Source organism: Lacerta agilis, chromosome 16 (genome assembly GCF_009819535.1).
Source record: "Lacerta agilis isolate rLacAgi1 chromosome 16, rLacAgi1.pri, whole genome shotgun sequence".
Lineage (NCBI taxonomy): Eukaryota > Metazoa > Chordata > Lepidosauria > Squamata > Lacertidae > Lacerta > Lacerta agilis.
The window spans coordinates 24617336-24631822 of record NC_046327.1 but is presented as its reverse complement, the minus strand read 5'-3'; the positions used below and the strand labels follow the sequence as shown (position 1 = coordinate 24631822).

At 43.3% G+C, this 14487-nt stretch overlaps 1 protein-coding gene across 1 annotated transcript; it reads right to left on the bottom strand.

The window, feature by feature from the left end:
- Positions 1-4317: 4317 nt before the first annotated feature.
- On the bottom strand, positions 4318-5241 carry LOC117061147 (taste receptor type 2 member 40-like). Its single transcript, XM_033173831.1, has one exon. The coding sequence runs from the start codon at positions 5239-5241 to the stop codon at positions 4318-4320; it is 924 nt and encodes a 307-aa protein (XP_033029722.1).
- Between the last annotated feature and the right edge of the window lie 9246 nt (positions 5242-14487).

The following is a 14487-nucleotide window of genomic DNA, read 5'->3' as shown; positions in this document are numbered from 1 at the left end:
AAGTGGGGGTGTCTTTCACCAACCGTTGTACATTACCTGATTTGTTTCCCTGCACCTGTGTCGCCCCCCAACTCCAATTCAGTGGGGTGTCATGTGTGCATGCTGAACAGCTGTTCGAAAAATATACACCTCAGCTTAGCTGCCTAATCCCAGGGGTACCAATGTGGATCCTGCTGTCATCACTCAAGGCCCTTGTTTGTGTTTCTCCTGTGTGGAAAATTTGGAGGGTGGTGATGGACTTCCGGCGGCGACGCCATTGCGGGTGGTCGTGGGCTGCTTCGGCTGCGAAGCGCCCAGTCCATCCCGGGGGTTTGGAGCCCCGCTACCGCAAAGCGGGGCTCCGGTGGGGTGCGGGAAGAGCGTCCCGCACCCTGGGCTCCCCGGCTGTGCCCGTTGTGGCTCCGAACCCTTCCCTCGCTCCCCCTGTAAAGGGGGAGTGGGGGTGAAGGGACGACGGAGCCGGGCTATAGGGGACATGCCCCAACCGGGATGTAAATGCGGCGACAAAGCCTGTGATGAGCGTCTAAGTTCTACCTGTCTTTAACGATCTGAAAGAACCCGGTGGTTGTGAGTATTTGACTGACTTTTCTATTTTTGGAACGATCCGGGGGGAAGAGGAAAGGGAGCCTGCCTCCCTCCCTTCGGGAGAGAAAGAAAGTAACCAGTTTAAGTGACTGCTGCTACAATAATGGATACAAAGTGTTCGGAATTTGAAAACTGAGACTGCTGAGTTTTCCCTTTGGGGATTAAGTGGGGAGAAAATATCTCCATTTAAAGTTTTGGTCTTTACACTCTGGCTTCAGAAAAAATGGCGATGGAAAATTTGGACTGACGTGGGAAACAATTGAAACAAAGGAAGGAAGAGACAGGAACTGAAATTTGACACTCACTCACCCTCCCTTCCAAAATGCTGGACTTTGTGTTTGAACTTGTTTTGAACTCTGGTCTAAAGGATGAAGAAATGCTTACTGTCTTGAGGCTGGAACTGCTTAATCGGAAATTGCAAGTCTTGAGTGGGATTATAAATAAAAAGAATTTATTTTCCACAGAGGAGGCTTTTCAAAAGTTTTACACATTGGAAGCAAACCTTGGCAAAGAGCTGGAAGGGGTGCTTGAAGGATGGTCTGAAATGGCTGGGCAACTCCGGGAAAAGGAACCGTTTGCTGGGGGTGGCAGCCCTGGAACGGGAAAATTTATAATATCCAGACCCCGAGGTGGGAGCTCGGGGGCAAGGGACATGGAATTAAGATATCTACAAGAAGCAGAAGTATGGTACAAAGAAGCGGAGGAGCCCAGGAAGGATGTGATGTGCACCCTGAAGCTCGATGCAAGGTCTGTTGTGAATGCTGCCTGGATCTGTGGACATTTGGGACAAGAAGACAACTGGAGGATTGGTTCTGGCGAAAGACAGAGAAAGACAATGGACAGAGGGGGGGTGGGATGAAGTATTAAATGTAAAACCCAAATGGTCTGTTATGGTATCTGAAATCGGAGAGTGAAGTTTGTTAATTATAAGTTTATTTTGAATAAGCAAGGAGATATTGGATTTTAAGTTAAAAGCAGCATGATAAAGGACAGAAGAAATAAGTTTAGTTTTTATAAGAATATTCTGTTAAGATTTATGTTATAATAGGATGATTAAGAGAATTGTGCTATCTTTAATTGAAGTTAAAAAAATTTCATAGAGAAAAGTTGTTAAGAAAGTAAAATATGGATTTAAAACCGAAGGTGAAAAGGCGGGGGAAGTCAAAAGTCAAGATTCAGAAATAGAATTTTTTTTTTTGTAAGGTATACAAGCAAGAAGAAGAATCCTGGCATTATGTGTATTGTATTTGTTTTGTATTTGTAGGTGTGGGTCTGGGTATGTGTTGTATTATGAAAATGTTAATAAATTCTTCATAAAAAAAAAAAATTGGAGGGTGGTGACATGAGAACAGGCCTTCTCAGTGGTGGCCCCTCACTTGTGGAATGCTATTCCCAGGTAGGCAGGCCTGCCACCAGGGGCGTAGCAAGGGGGCGGGGGGGGGGTCCTGGGTAGCGCCCTTGGGGGGTGACACTCGGGGTGGAGTCCCGCCTCCCGCAATCCCTGCCTCCAGCCAGCATCGAAAAAAGCCGCTGAAAGAGGAGGCTTTCCCCCTTTCAGTGGCTTTTTTGCCGCTGTGCTCCCTGAGGTGGCGGGAAATTGAGAGGGGCGGGCCAGTGAGGAGGGGTGTCACCCCCCTCGCTGGCCCAATTCCTCTCCATGCCCCGGGACGGCTCTGCTTAGGGATTTGCCGCTGCGCTCCTGGAGCGGAGCCCGCAGGGAATGGAGAGGGGCGGGCCAGCTGGCCCGGGCGGAGGCATCACTCCGTGCGCATGCGTCATGACGTCATGCACACGGAGCGACGCCCCGCCCCCAGGGGTGCTGCTTGGCTTACCGCCCCCGGCACCCCAGTGGCTCGCTACGCCCCTGCCTGCCACCACCTTCATCCAGTTTTAGCCCCCAAGTAAAGTCTTTTCTTTACTTTTAGTTGGTTTTAGTGTAAGTCTCTTTGAATTACTTGGTAAGGAAATGGGAAAGCAAACATAATAACTGAATAAAATTTGAAAAAGAAACCACAACTTGCAGCTTTCTATCAGATGGAAGCTGGTTTGAGGGGAAACACATTGAACACCAGCATTTCTCAAGAAGCTGCAGGGCACATACGGATTGTGGCTTCAGTCATGTGTACTTGGATTCAAACACCAGTGGTGGGAGTGCGCTAGAGCTATTGCTGTGGGGAAATGGTAATATGTACACAGGCTAACTCAAAACTGTTGGGCTGTGTTATTTATACAGATCCATTGCTTGCAGCACTTGCTTTTCCGGAACAATATCTGTATATTTCTTAGTCACTCTCTACCATCTACCTGCAAACATTTTAATAAATGATACGTCTATGAAAGTAATCTTAGGTAAACCAGTTTGGCAGATCCCAACCAGCGGCGTAGGGAGCCACTTTGCCACCTGGCATCCCTAGCGTGCGCGCTCCCTGACACCACGACACGTGCACAGCCTCCTGGGTGGACTGCGCATGTGTGGACATGCGCAGTCCACCCAAGATGGCCGGCGCAAGCGGCCAGCACCCCTGCTGACCAGCGGCGCGGCAAATTTTAAGGCAGCACCGCGCGAACAGCAGCACAGGCGCTGTTCGCGCATTGCAGCCTTTTAAACGTTGCTGTGTCGCACGCGCCGGCGCCGATTGTGGGGGCGGGGCCCGCCCCGAGAGTGTCACCACCGCAGGGCGGTACCCAGGGCAGCCCGCCCCTGCCCCCTTGCTCCGCCCCTGTCCCAGACTTAAAAACACAGAATTGGAAAGTGCCCCAGGAGATTATCTCCTACTTCAGGCAGAAGATTCCCCCCACAAAGGCCACACCCCCTACTTTCAGCTTATTTTGTCCCTGTTCATTCTTTTATAAAAATTAGGTTCAACCCCAGAAGGGAGTCCACGAACCCGGGGGAGAGCCTTAGTAGGGCTCCCCTCCTCTCAGGAGCACTTATGAATAAATAGAGACAATACAAAATCTCCCAAAGCAAGGCGGTAGCCCTTTATTAGAACTGCTGCAGCAGGGTGTTTTTGCAAGCAAAAGACCCCGAACAGAGGCATGCAAGCTCCTATATAGACTTTGAAATTGCCCCCCCCCCTCCAGCTCAAGACCACCCCTCCATACATTAGAATTACATCACAAATTGGGAGGGTCTGGTAGCTGTGCACCAAAAACCCATCAAGTGAAACAAAAGATATTTACATTTCCCTATATCCCAGCCAAGTTAATCACACCTTTTTGTCTGACACTCAGATATCAGGATGCCAGAGATTATCACTCAGGCAGAGGGCTGCTGAGTAGTTGGAGGGGCAACCCCCCCCCTTTGTTCCTGAGACAAAGAAATACTTGGTCAGTTGGGAGTCAAAATGGAGTGAAGCCTGTCTGTGCTGTTTTTTCAGACATGTGGCCTTATTTGTTTTGGTACATTAATAACAATTATTATATATAAAAATAAAACACCTTAAAATTCTTACAATTCCCATTTCAATGCTGCTTGCTCTCTCGGAGGCACATAACATAGAGGTGAATTGTGCATTCAAGGAAAGAGCTGCAGACATTAAGAAAAAAACAGCATCTTCAGAGCTCTGATTAACCATATACCAGCCACCTCACAATGCTGTGTAAATAATGGGGAGGAAGTTAATATGGATATCTGAAAGTAAAGCACAGAACTAAGAAGCAACCTACATCGGTAGAACGCTTGCTATTCAGTCTTGACACAATAGTGCATTCATTCATTGAATACTTCATTCAGCATTTTAGTTGATGTAGTATCTTGATTGATTCCTGTTTCAGTTTGGGACTCATGAAGATCAGACTAACAGCATGACCAGAGGAATATGCAGCAATCACATTAAAAACAATTAAATGCACCCAATTGTCGTTAATGCCCATCCAAAACAAAACTATCGACAAGATTTCCACAAAAACGTTAGATACGTAGAGAACGGAGAAAGAAGCCAGAGCTTTGATGGCATTCAGGTGAACTTCTGTGCTGACATCCCTTGCACTGTTTCGTAGAAGATTTTTGTGCCTCCACAGAGAAGTTAGTAATAAAATGGATGAGAACAAAAATATCGCAAAGGGAAAGAGATTCGGAAAAATATGTAGCAGGATAGGAAGCACGCAGGAATTGGATGTGTTAATTGCTGAGTCATTGTTATTGCTTAGATCTGATTCATATATATTACATTTAGACACATTTTTACTGCCTGTTATTGCCACAGTGGTGGTGATTGCAGAAAAGACCACTGCCCCCAGAAGCAGCCAAGGCACCAGCCCAGGGAATCTCTGCTTCATTTGGAGGAAGAGAGGCTGGGAGAAGTTGGCAATTTTTACACAGTACAAGACACTGAGCCAAGCGGCAAACCAAAGGCTTGCCGTATTAAGAAATAGCCACAAGGAATCAGATGCAATGTTTCGGTTTGGCATCAGTACAGCGTCCATGAAAAAGAGGTTTATTATTTCAGCCTGTATCAAAACGGCAAGAAATGCGAATCTGAACAAGCCAAGCAAACTCAGGATCCTGTCAGCTGGGGATAGTTTTCGGCTTCTAAACCAGTCAATGCAGTTAACGATAGCAATGAATCCATTTCCCACCATTCCTACGAGGGTTTCAATCACCAGAAGAACGAAGCCGAATAATTCAAATAAGGTAGACATCTTTCTGAGCATGAAATAGAAACGTTTCTTCCAGTGTAATGTGTAAAATTAGTACAGGCTGATGCTGATGCTGCCCTTTATATGACCAGTGGGAAGCAGAATACGTCTGCCTTCTTTCCAGAATAGAAAAACTTGCAGGTAGAGGAGTGAACTAGTTTCATTTGTTGATTCTGTTCAGATGCAAATCACATCTGGAAAGATTCTGTTACTAAATCTATAGCATCTGTTATGATGTCATATTTGCAAATTCGACAATGGTGCTCAATATCATCTTTGCATCTGGTTTAACAAACAGTGATACATGATTCTTTTAGGATTTGTTTATCTTGATTAATGTTTGTTCACCAGTATTATTTTTTTTCATCCATCTGAAAACAGAGGTGTCTATCAGATGATTTCATAAATACATTGTGTTTGTGAGGGACGTGGTTCTAATTGCTCAAAGAAATAAAGCAGGGTGTTTAATTGTGCAGGCCAATAGATTTTTACTTTTTTATATAATTTATTCATTGTTTTCTAAGTTCTTGCACCTCTTTAAGCAATCAGTGGAGTTGATGCTCAGGTTATCGACCTCTTATGGGACACCCAGCAGGGCTCCCCTCTGTCGCCATTGCTGTTTGCATTGGTCATGGAGGTACTAGGCATCCAACTATGCAAAGACACTTCTGCAGTGTCATTGTGCAGGATGAGGTACACAAGGTATGTTTGCAGATGACTCCCTCTTATCTTTGCAAAATCCATTAACAGCCCTTTAACCACTTAAGTGGCAGCGAGAAATGTTTCATAGTGTAGCAGAATTGCAAATCAGCTACTCACTGGACACCCCCAGTGCAGTCAGCGGCAGGTCAACCTGTCCATTCCTCAAGAAGCTGCAGGACACATACGGATTGTAGCCTAAGTCATGTGTGCTTGGATTCAAACACCAGTGGTGGGAGTGGGCTAGAATTAGAGCTGGGGAAAATGGTAATGTGTATACAACCTGACTCAAAGCTGTTGGGCTTGTGTTATTTACACAGATCCCTTGCTTGCAGCACATGCTTTTCTTTTCTTTCTTTCTTTTTGATAATAATTTTTATTATTTTTCAATTACAGTCCAATAATAGCCTCATTATAACAATGCCAAATTATAATACAATTACTAATACCAATCATTCGAATACCAAATTATATAATTTAGGTGTCCCCCCGCATGCTAGAATTGATGGTTTGATGGTTTTCTTTATTTCTGCGTTCCAAAATCTTATTAATTTCAATTACAATCCAATAAAAATAAAAATAGAACAACTGCAGTATTAATAACTTCTATTTTTGTTGACACATTAAATGATTTATGAAACTACAAGTGAGGCACTCAAACTATATCCTTGTTCTTCCTGTGTGTGGCAATTATTCTGTCCGTGGTGTTTCTTCCTGTCCTTGTAAAATGTTTGTCTTCTCTCGGTTGTTGCTGTTCTCCATCATGCCTTGGGTGGAGCTAATATTATATCCTATTGTTGTTTCAGAAATTTCTCCATTGCTCCGTTGCATGCTTCGTTGTTTTGCAACTTTGACAACAGCTGCAAAAACCACACTGTCCCAGTAATGAACCTTATCAGTTCCTTGGCAAGTTCGCAGATTGCTTTCACCCTTCTGTCCGGCTGGAGATAACTGAGCAGTTGTACTTCAAATTATATTGAAGTCCAAGTCCTTTGAACATTATTCAGTTCAGTCTGTAAATAATAAAGGATGGGGAAGAGGAAGCTCTAAGTTTCTATTATAAACGTCTTGCAACACAGAGCTTCATCCCATTTTCCTTTTTTTTTTACACACACACACAGTTCCATTTAATGTTATATTCCATATCTACACTCCAGTTTCATCCCTTCTCACTTGCACTTATACAATCTGAACTAGCATTCAAGGGAGGGTTGCCGAATCCTAAGCATAGAGAAGAAAACTTCATCTAAAGAAGCCGTAGGCTCTGCTCTCCCCCCCCCCCACGTCTTTTGCACCGAATGAAGTCTTCTCTCAAGTTCAGACCTTAATGACGTTGCAGCTGGTTCAGTTCCACAGTTTATGACTTCATCTCTTGTTGCATTAGCATGTACATTAGTCCAAATTAAGTTCTAATTAACAGGAAAACATCTGTTTCTTAATGGCGGCATAGCAGGGTTATCAGTAGGCAACGTGTTTTTGCACTCAGCACCTCCCTGCCTCCCACAATCCATACCGGAGTGAGAGCCAGGTACTGAGACGAGCTGTTAGTGAAGCCTGTTCTCCCCTGTCCCTGGTTTTCAGGAACAATATCTGTATATTCCTTAGTCATTCTCTGCTATCTGCCTGCAAACATTGTAACTATCGATACGTCAGTGAAAATAATCTTCAACATTCCTCCTAGTGTGCTCACTGGAAGGGCAGATCCTGAAGTTGAGGCTCCAATACTTTGGCCACCTCATGAGAAGAGAAGACTCCCTGGAAAAGACCCTGATGTTGGGAAAGATGGAGGGCACAAGGAGAAGGGGACGACAGAGCATGAGATGGTTGGACAGTGTTCTCGAAGCGACTAGCATGAGTTTGGCCAATAACTGCGAGAGGCAGTGAAGGATAGGCGTGCCTGGCGTGCTCTGGTCCATGGGGTCACGAAGAGTCGGACACGACTGAACGACTGAACAACAACAACAGCAGATCCCACATTTAAAATTACAGGATTGGAAAGTGTCCCAGAAGATTATCTCCTACTTCAGGCAGAAGATTCCCCCCACAAAGGCTGGATCCTCTACTTTCAGCTTACTTCGTCTCTGTTCATTCCCATTTCAATGTTGCTTGCTCTGTCTGAGGCACATAACATGCAGGTGAATCGACCATTCAAGGAAAGAGCCGCAGCCGCTAAGAAAAAACAGCATCTTCAGAGCTCTGATTAACCATATACCAGCCACCTCACAATGCTGTGTAAATAATGGGGAGGAAGATAATATGAATATCTGAAAGTAAAGCACAGAACTAAGAAGCAACCTCCATTGGTAGAACACTTGCTGTTCAGTCTTGACATAGTGCATTCATTCATTCACTCATTCATTCACTCATTCAATGCTTCATTCAGCATTTTAGTTGATGTAGTATCTTGATTGATTCCTGTTTCACTTTGGGACTGATGAAGATCAGGATAACAGCATGACCAGAGGAATATGCAGCAATCACATTAAATAAAATGAAATGCACTCCAATGTTCTTAATAAGGCCCATCCGAGACAAAACTATCGACAAAATTCCCACAAGAACGTTAGATACGTAGAGAACGGAGAAAGAAGCCAGAGCTTTGATGGCATTCAGGTGAACTTCTCTGCTGACATCCCTTGCACTGTTTCGTAGGAGATTTTTGTGCCTCCACAGAGAAGTTAGTAATAAAATGGATGAGAACAAAAATATCGCGAAGGGAAAGAAATGCGGGAAAATATGTAGTACGGTAAGAAACTTACAGGAATTTGTTGTGTTAATTGCTGAGTTATTGTTATTGTTTAGATATAATTCCAATAGATTACATTTAGACACAATGATGCTGCCTGTTATTGCCACAGTGGTGGTTGCAGAGAATACCACTGTCCCCAGAAGCAGCCAAGGCACCAGCCCAGGGAATCTCCGCTTCATTTGGAGGAAGAGAGGGTGGGAGAAGTTGGCAATTTTTACACAGTACAAGACACTGAGCCAAGCGGCAAACCAAAGGCTTGCCGTATTAATAAAATGCGATGAAGAATCATATGCAATGTTTAGGTACAGTATCAGAAAAGTGTCCACAAAAAAGAGGTTGGATATTGCAACTTGTATCATAACGGCATGAAAGGCAAATCTGAACAAGCTAAGACAACTCAGGATCATGTCAGCTGGGGATAGTTTTCGGTTTCTAAACCAATCAATGCAGTTAACGATAGCAATGAATCCATTTCCCAGCATTCCTACGAGGGTTTCAATCACCAGAAGAATGAAGCCAAACAATTCAAATAAAGTAGGCATTTTTCTGAGCATGAAATAGAAGCGTTTCTTCCAGTGTAATGTGTAAAATTAGTACAGGCTGATGCTGATGCTGCCCTTTATATGACTAGTGGGGAGCAGATTACGTCTGCCTTCTTTCCAGAATAGAAAAACTTGCAGGTAGAGGAGTGAACTAGTTTCATTTGTTGATTCTGTTCAGATGCAAATCACATCTGGAGAGATTCTATTACTAAATCAATAGCATCTGTTATGATGTCATATTTGCAAATTCGACAATGGTGCTCAATATCATCTTTGCATCTGGTTTAACAAACAGTGATACATGATTCTTTTAGGATTTGTTTGTTGATTAATGTTTGTTCACCAGTACTATATTATTTTTAATCCATCTGAAAACAGAGATGTCTATCAAATGATTTCATGAAATTCTTTGTGTTTGTGAGGGGCGTTTAATTGTGCAGGCCAATAGGAGATTTTTAAAGAATTGGTTCTTTTTTTCTAAGTTCATACACCTCTTTAAGCAATCAATGGATTTGATGCTCAGGTTATTGACCTCTTAAGGGACATCCAGCAGGGCCTTAGATGGCTTTGGCGAACAGCCATGGTAAATATGTCAGTGTTACCTATGTTCTTTCATTTTTAAAGTTCTGCCTATTCCTATCCCTCCTCTTTAGCTAAAGAGATGGTAAAACAAACTCAATGCATTTGTGTCAGGATGCAAAAATCTAGGACAAGCAACACAACTCTCTATGGACATAGAACAAAAGAAGGACTAAGAATGCCAAAGTTAATGTAATACTATGCTGCTTTTCAAATAAAATCCTTGATCCCATTGCTCAGGGGAAGAACAGAGGACCCTCCGGTCAAACTCAAGCTGGTCCCTTCCACACTTTCTACGAGAGGCCACCCTTTCTTACCTTTGTCCTTGAAGGAGGTATGGAAAATGGACAATCCATTTACAAGATCAGAACCGATGGCATGGAGAACATGGAGCAAAACACTGGCCCCTGACCCTTCACCACCGTTCCTGTTCCTGGATCATCCAGCTTTCAAAAACAGAGATAAATGTCAACAGTTCAAGGATTGGGAAGATGCAGGCATTTATACAATCCACGTGACCTGCTTCCCAGAGAGGGAACAATTTCCCAAGCGGAACTGCAAGGTAAATTAAAAGGCATTCGTACTACCAGGTAGCTCAAGCTCATTCCTTTGCACTTCATTTGGAGCGCATGGGAGAGGCCCTACACACAATTTCCTTGTTTGAATCTTTATGCCACAGGCTAGCATAAGACCTGAAGGGTGCTGTTTCCCTAATATATAGCAATCTATTGTGGTTCCCAATTAGGGATCCGGGGACCACTGGTGGTCTGCGGAACGCACACAGGGGGTCCGCGGCCCCACCCCGTGCCTCCCCACAACTAAGTTTATTTTTTTTGTCCCTTTTGCATGGTAATATCACGAATTTTATGGTCTGTTTTAGCACCATGCAATTTTACAGCATATTGACCAAAAATGGTTTTGAAATCCCACCACAATAGCAATTTTCACCCGGCAATATGCGCCCCTTGCGCGAGGGAGAACAGGGCAGCCGGATATCCCACTGTGATCTCAGCCAATAACGCTGCTGATCTGAGCTGCCTTCCCTCACGCTGAGGAAAAACAGGGCAGCTGATCGTCTTCACTTCAAGGCACTGTTACGAGTCCCCTGGCACTTGTGAGATGTAAAACTGCAGTGAAGTACAACATTCCTACAGTGGACATGTTAGGGGATGTTTTGTACCACTCAGGAGAAGACTTCCTGTTTCCTCCTGAGCTGGGACAGACTTCCACTACATGTGACCTGATGAAGGTGTGGTCTGTTGTACTACCATGGAGTAGCACATGGCCTCCATGTTCTGAACAGTGTGTCTTCTCCATTTTGTATGTTGCTGTGTGTTTGGAGAAGTGACTGCTTAGTCGCAGTCACTTGGGACTAACTTCTTTATGGAATAGTTCTAGTTGTTAGGTAACCTAAGCCTGCCTTCAGGGATATGTCTGTGAACCTGAATGGATCGGTGAGTAAACTACTTTTATATTAACGTTAATCAGATCCTTGTGTTTATTCCTTTTAAGAGGGATTAGAAGGGGTTTACCAGGAAGGAACTTTTAATAGTAAGACTCAGATGAGTCAGCAACAAGCTGATCGCTGATTTGCAACATGAGGTACCACTGTATTGCAATGTTTAGCTGCTGATACAGTGGTGTCTCGCTAGACGAAAATAATTCGTTCTGCGAGTATCTTCGTCTAGCGATTTTTTCGTCTAGCGAAGCACCAATGCAATAGCGGTTCCCCCCCCCCGTCTTGCGAGGCAGCCCCATTGACAATTTCGTCTTGCGGGGCAGCCTTCCGCTAGCGAATGCCTTTCGTCTAGCAAGTTTTTCGTCTAGCAAGTCATTCGTCTACCGGGGCACCACTGTATATCACGTTGTTGAAACCAGATATTGCTCCCCTAGTTTATTTTTCGACTATACCTAAAATCCTTTGCTTATCAGCGGCTACCCCACATTTTGTTCAGAAAATTTTGCTTTGCAGAGGTAACTACCATAGAGTTATCAACATTTTCAAAAGTAGGGGTCTGTGGCTTGGCTTTTGAAAAATAGGGGGTTCTCAGTAATTAGCTAATTGGGAACCACTGTATTAGATCATGATGCGGGGGATACCAGAGGCCATCAAATTGCAAGGGAATCAGGGCACCCAAGATCACAAATGGGAGGGTATCTGGACCACTACTCCCCTTTAAAATCATCTCTGCTCACTTACAAGAGGCCTCATTCAAGGTCATTCTCCAATGGCACTGGATGCCAGTCAAGCTAGCAAAAAACAATTCTTCCCTTTCCCCTTTATGTTGAAAGGATTGTGGAAAATTTGGCTTATTTATTCACATTTGGTAGGAATGACCCCATGTTAAAAACTTTTGGAACAGAGTATTCTCCATTATATCCATAATTACAAGCCAACCTCTTAGCGCTACTATCTTTGGACATAGGCTGGATCTACATGGATATTAAAAAATGCTATAAAAACACTATAAATAAATATACGGTATGCAATTTGCCATTAAGCTCTACAGCACCATCTGTTGTCCCATTTTTATAACACACTTAAATGTTATAATTGCAGCTGTGTAGCTGAGTCCAACAGACATAAGCCCCATTCTGCACCACAGAGAATTAGTAGGCCTCTTATTGACTGCAGCATGTTTAGCGATAGCTTAGCAGTGGAAGAACCAGACTGAAACACCTCTAAACATATGGAAAAATCATATCTGGATGTCTCACAAGACACAGGAGGGCAATTAAAGGCATAACAAAGAGACACCTTCCAAGAAACGTGGACCCCATTCTTTAATTATGTTAATGACCAAAATGGGTCAACTTTGTGAGCATGAAATAAGTGTTTCATCCTCTGTAATATGTAATATTTGCACCATCTGCTGCCACCGACACACTTTATTTATATGAGCAGTGCAGAGTACAATACTTACGCCTTCTCCTTAGAACAGAAAAACTTGTAGAGTGGAGGGAGCTATTTTCATTTGTTGATTTCTGTTCCGATGCAAATCACACCTGGAAGCACTCTATTGCTTAATCTATAATATCTGTTCTGACATCATATTTGCAAATTTTACAGAGGTGCTAAATATCACCTTTGCATCTGGTGTAACCAACAGGGATTTGCGATTCTTTCAGGATTTGTTTATTTTGATTAATATCCCCACCCCAGTATTAGTAGTTTCAATCCATCCAGAAACATAGCTGTTTATCAAATGATAAGTTTGTTGCATTTGTGATTGGTTCTAATTAGTTTGATAACTAAAAAATTAACTAGTTGGATAATAAAAATGTTAATTTATGCATGCCAATAGGAGGGGTGTTTATAATTACACTTCCTAGAACAGTAGGAATTGGAGGAATTAAGCATCAGAAAGTGTAAATCCAACAGAATTCTTTCTCCAAGTTTTCTGCCTTTATAGAGAGATTTTACAGAAGCGTACAGGTGATGCCCCTGCCCTGGGAACTGTAGTACATTCAGGGTGCTAGGTTAGACCAAGGATAGGGAATATCAGTCTCAGGGAACCAACGCAGTTGTCCAAGCCTCTTTGTCAGGCCACTCCTCTCCAGTTCTGATATTCACTATCTGTTCATTCTTTTTATGGTGTTTTTTTTTTTTAAATGTATCTTTGGATGGAGAGAAAGTACAAAGGTGGTGGGAGGGGACTCATCTCAGCCCTTCTTCCTTGCCCACTCCCCAATATGCCTCCTCTTTCCATTTTGTTGACTGACCACTCTCTTGCATTTGCACCATGGCTTACTGGCTGAAGACTGAAGTGACTTCCTTGCAAAGCTGGGAGGCTGCCCATCTGGAGACAGATTCAGACTAACATAACCTTTAAATACTCATTTTGGAAAGTGAAATAAACCAGAATATAATTAAATGTGTTTCAACCAGTGGTCTATCAAACATGTATACAATATATAAGATATGCAAAGAAATATACCCATTCAAAAAATATGATTAAAATATTAATATTAAATAACAAAAAAATTACTAAAACAGGCATTGGCCCCTCCGACTCCCTTTGCTATTCCCTCCATTTTATTTTTAATCTTCATTTTTTTTAAAAAAAAAACTCCTTAAAACTGCTGACATATTGATAGACTGAGCCAGTGTGGTGTAGTGGTTAAGAGCAGTAGACTCGTAATCTGGGGAACCGGGTTCGCGTCTCCACTCCTCCACATGCAGCTGCTGGGTGACCTTGGTCTAGTCACACTTCTCTGAAGTCTCTCAGCCCCACTCACCTCACAGAGTGTTTGTTGTGGGGGTGTTACAGGTGGGTAGCCGTGTTGGTCTGCCATAGTCGAAACAAAATAGGAAATTCTTTCCAGTAGCACCTTAGAGACCAACTGAGTTTGTTCTTGGTATGAGCTTTCGTGTGCATGCACACTTCTTCAGATACACTGAAACAGAAGTCACCAGATCCTTAAATATAGTGGGGGAGTGGGGAGGGGTATTACTCAGAAGGGTGGTGGGAATGGGTGATCGGCTGATAAGTGTGGAAAACCTGTTGTGGGGGAGGAAGGGAAAGGAGAATGTTAGCCGCTTTGAGACTCCTTCAGGTAGTGAAAAGCGGGATATCAAATCCAAACTCTTCTTCTTCTTCTTCTTTTATTGTGCATGAAAATGGGGTCTAGTATTCAGTGTGTGAATACAGTGTGGGTAAATACTGAATACAGTGTGGATACTGTGTGAGT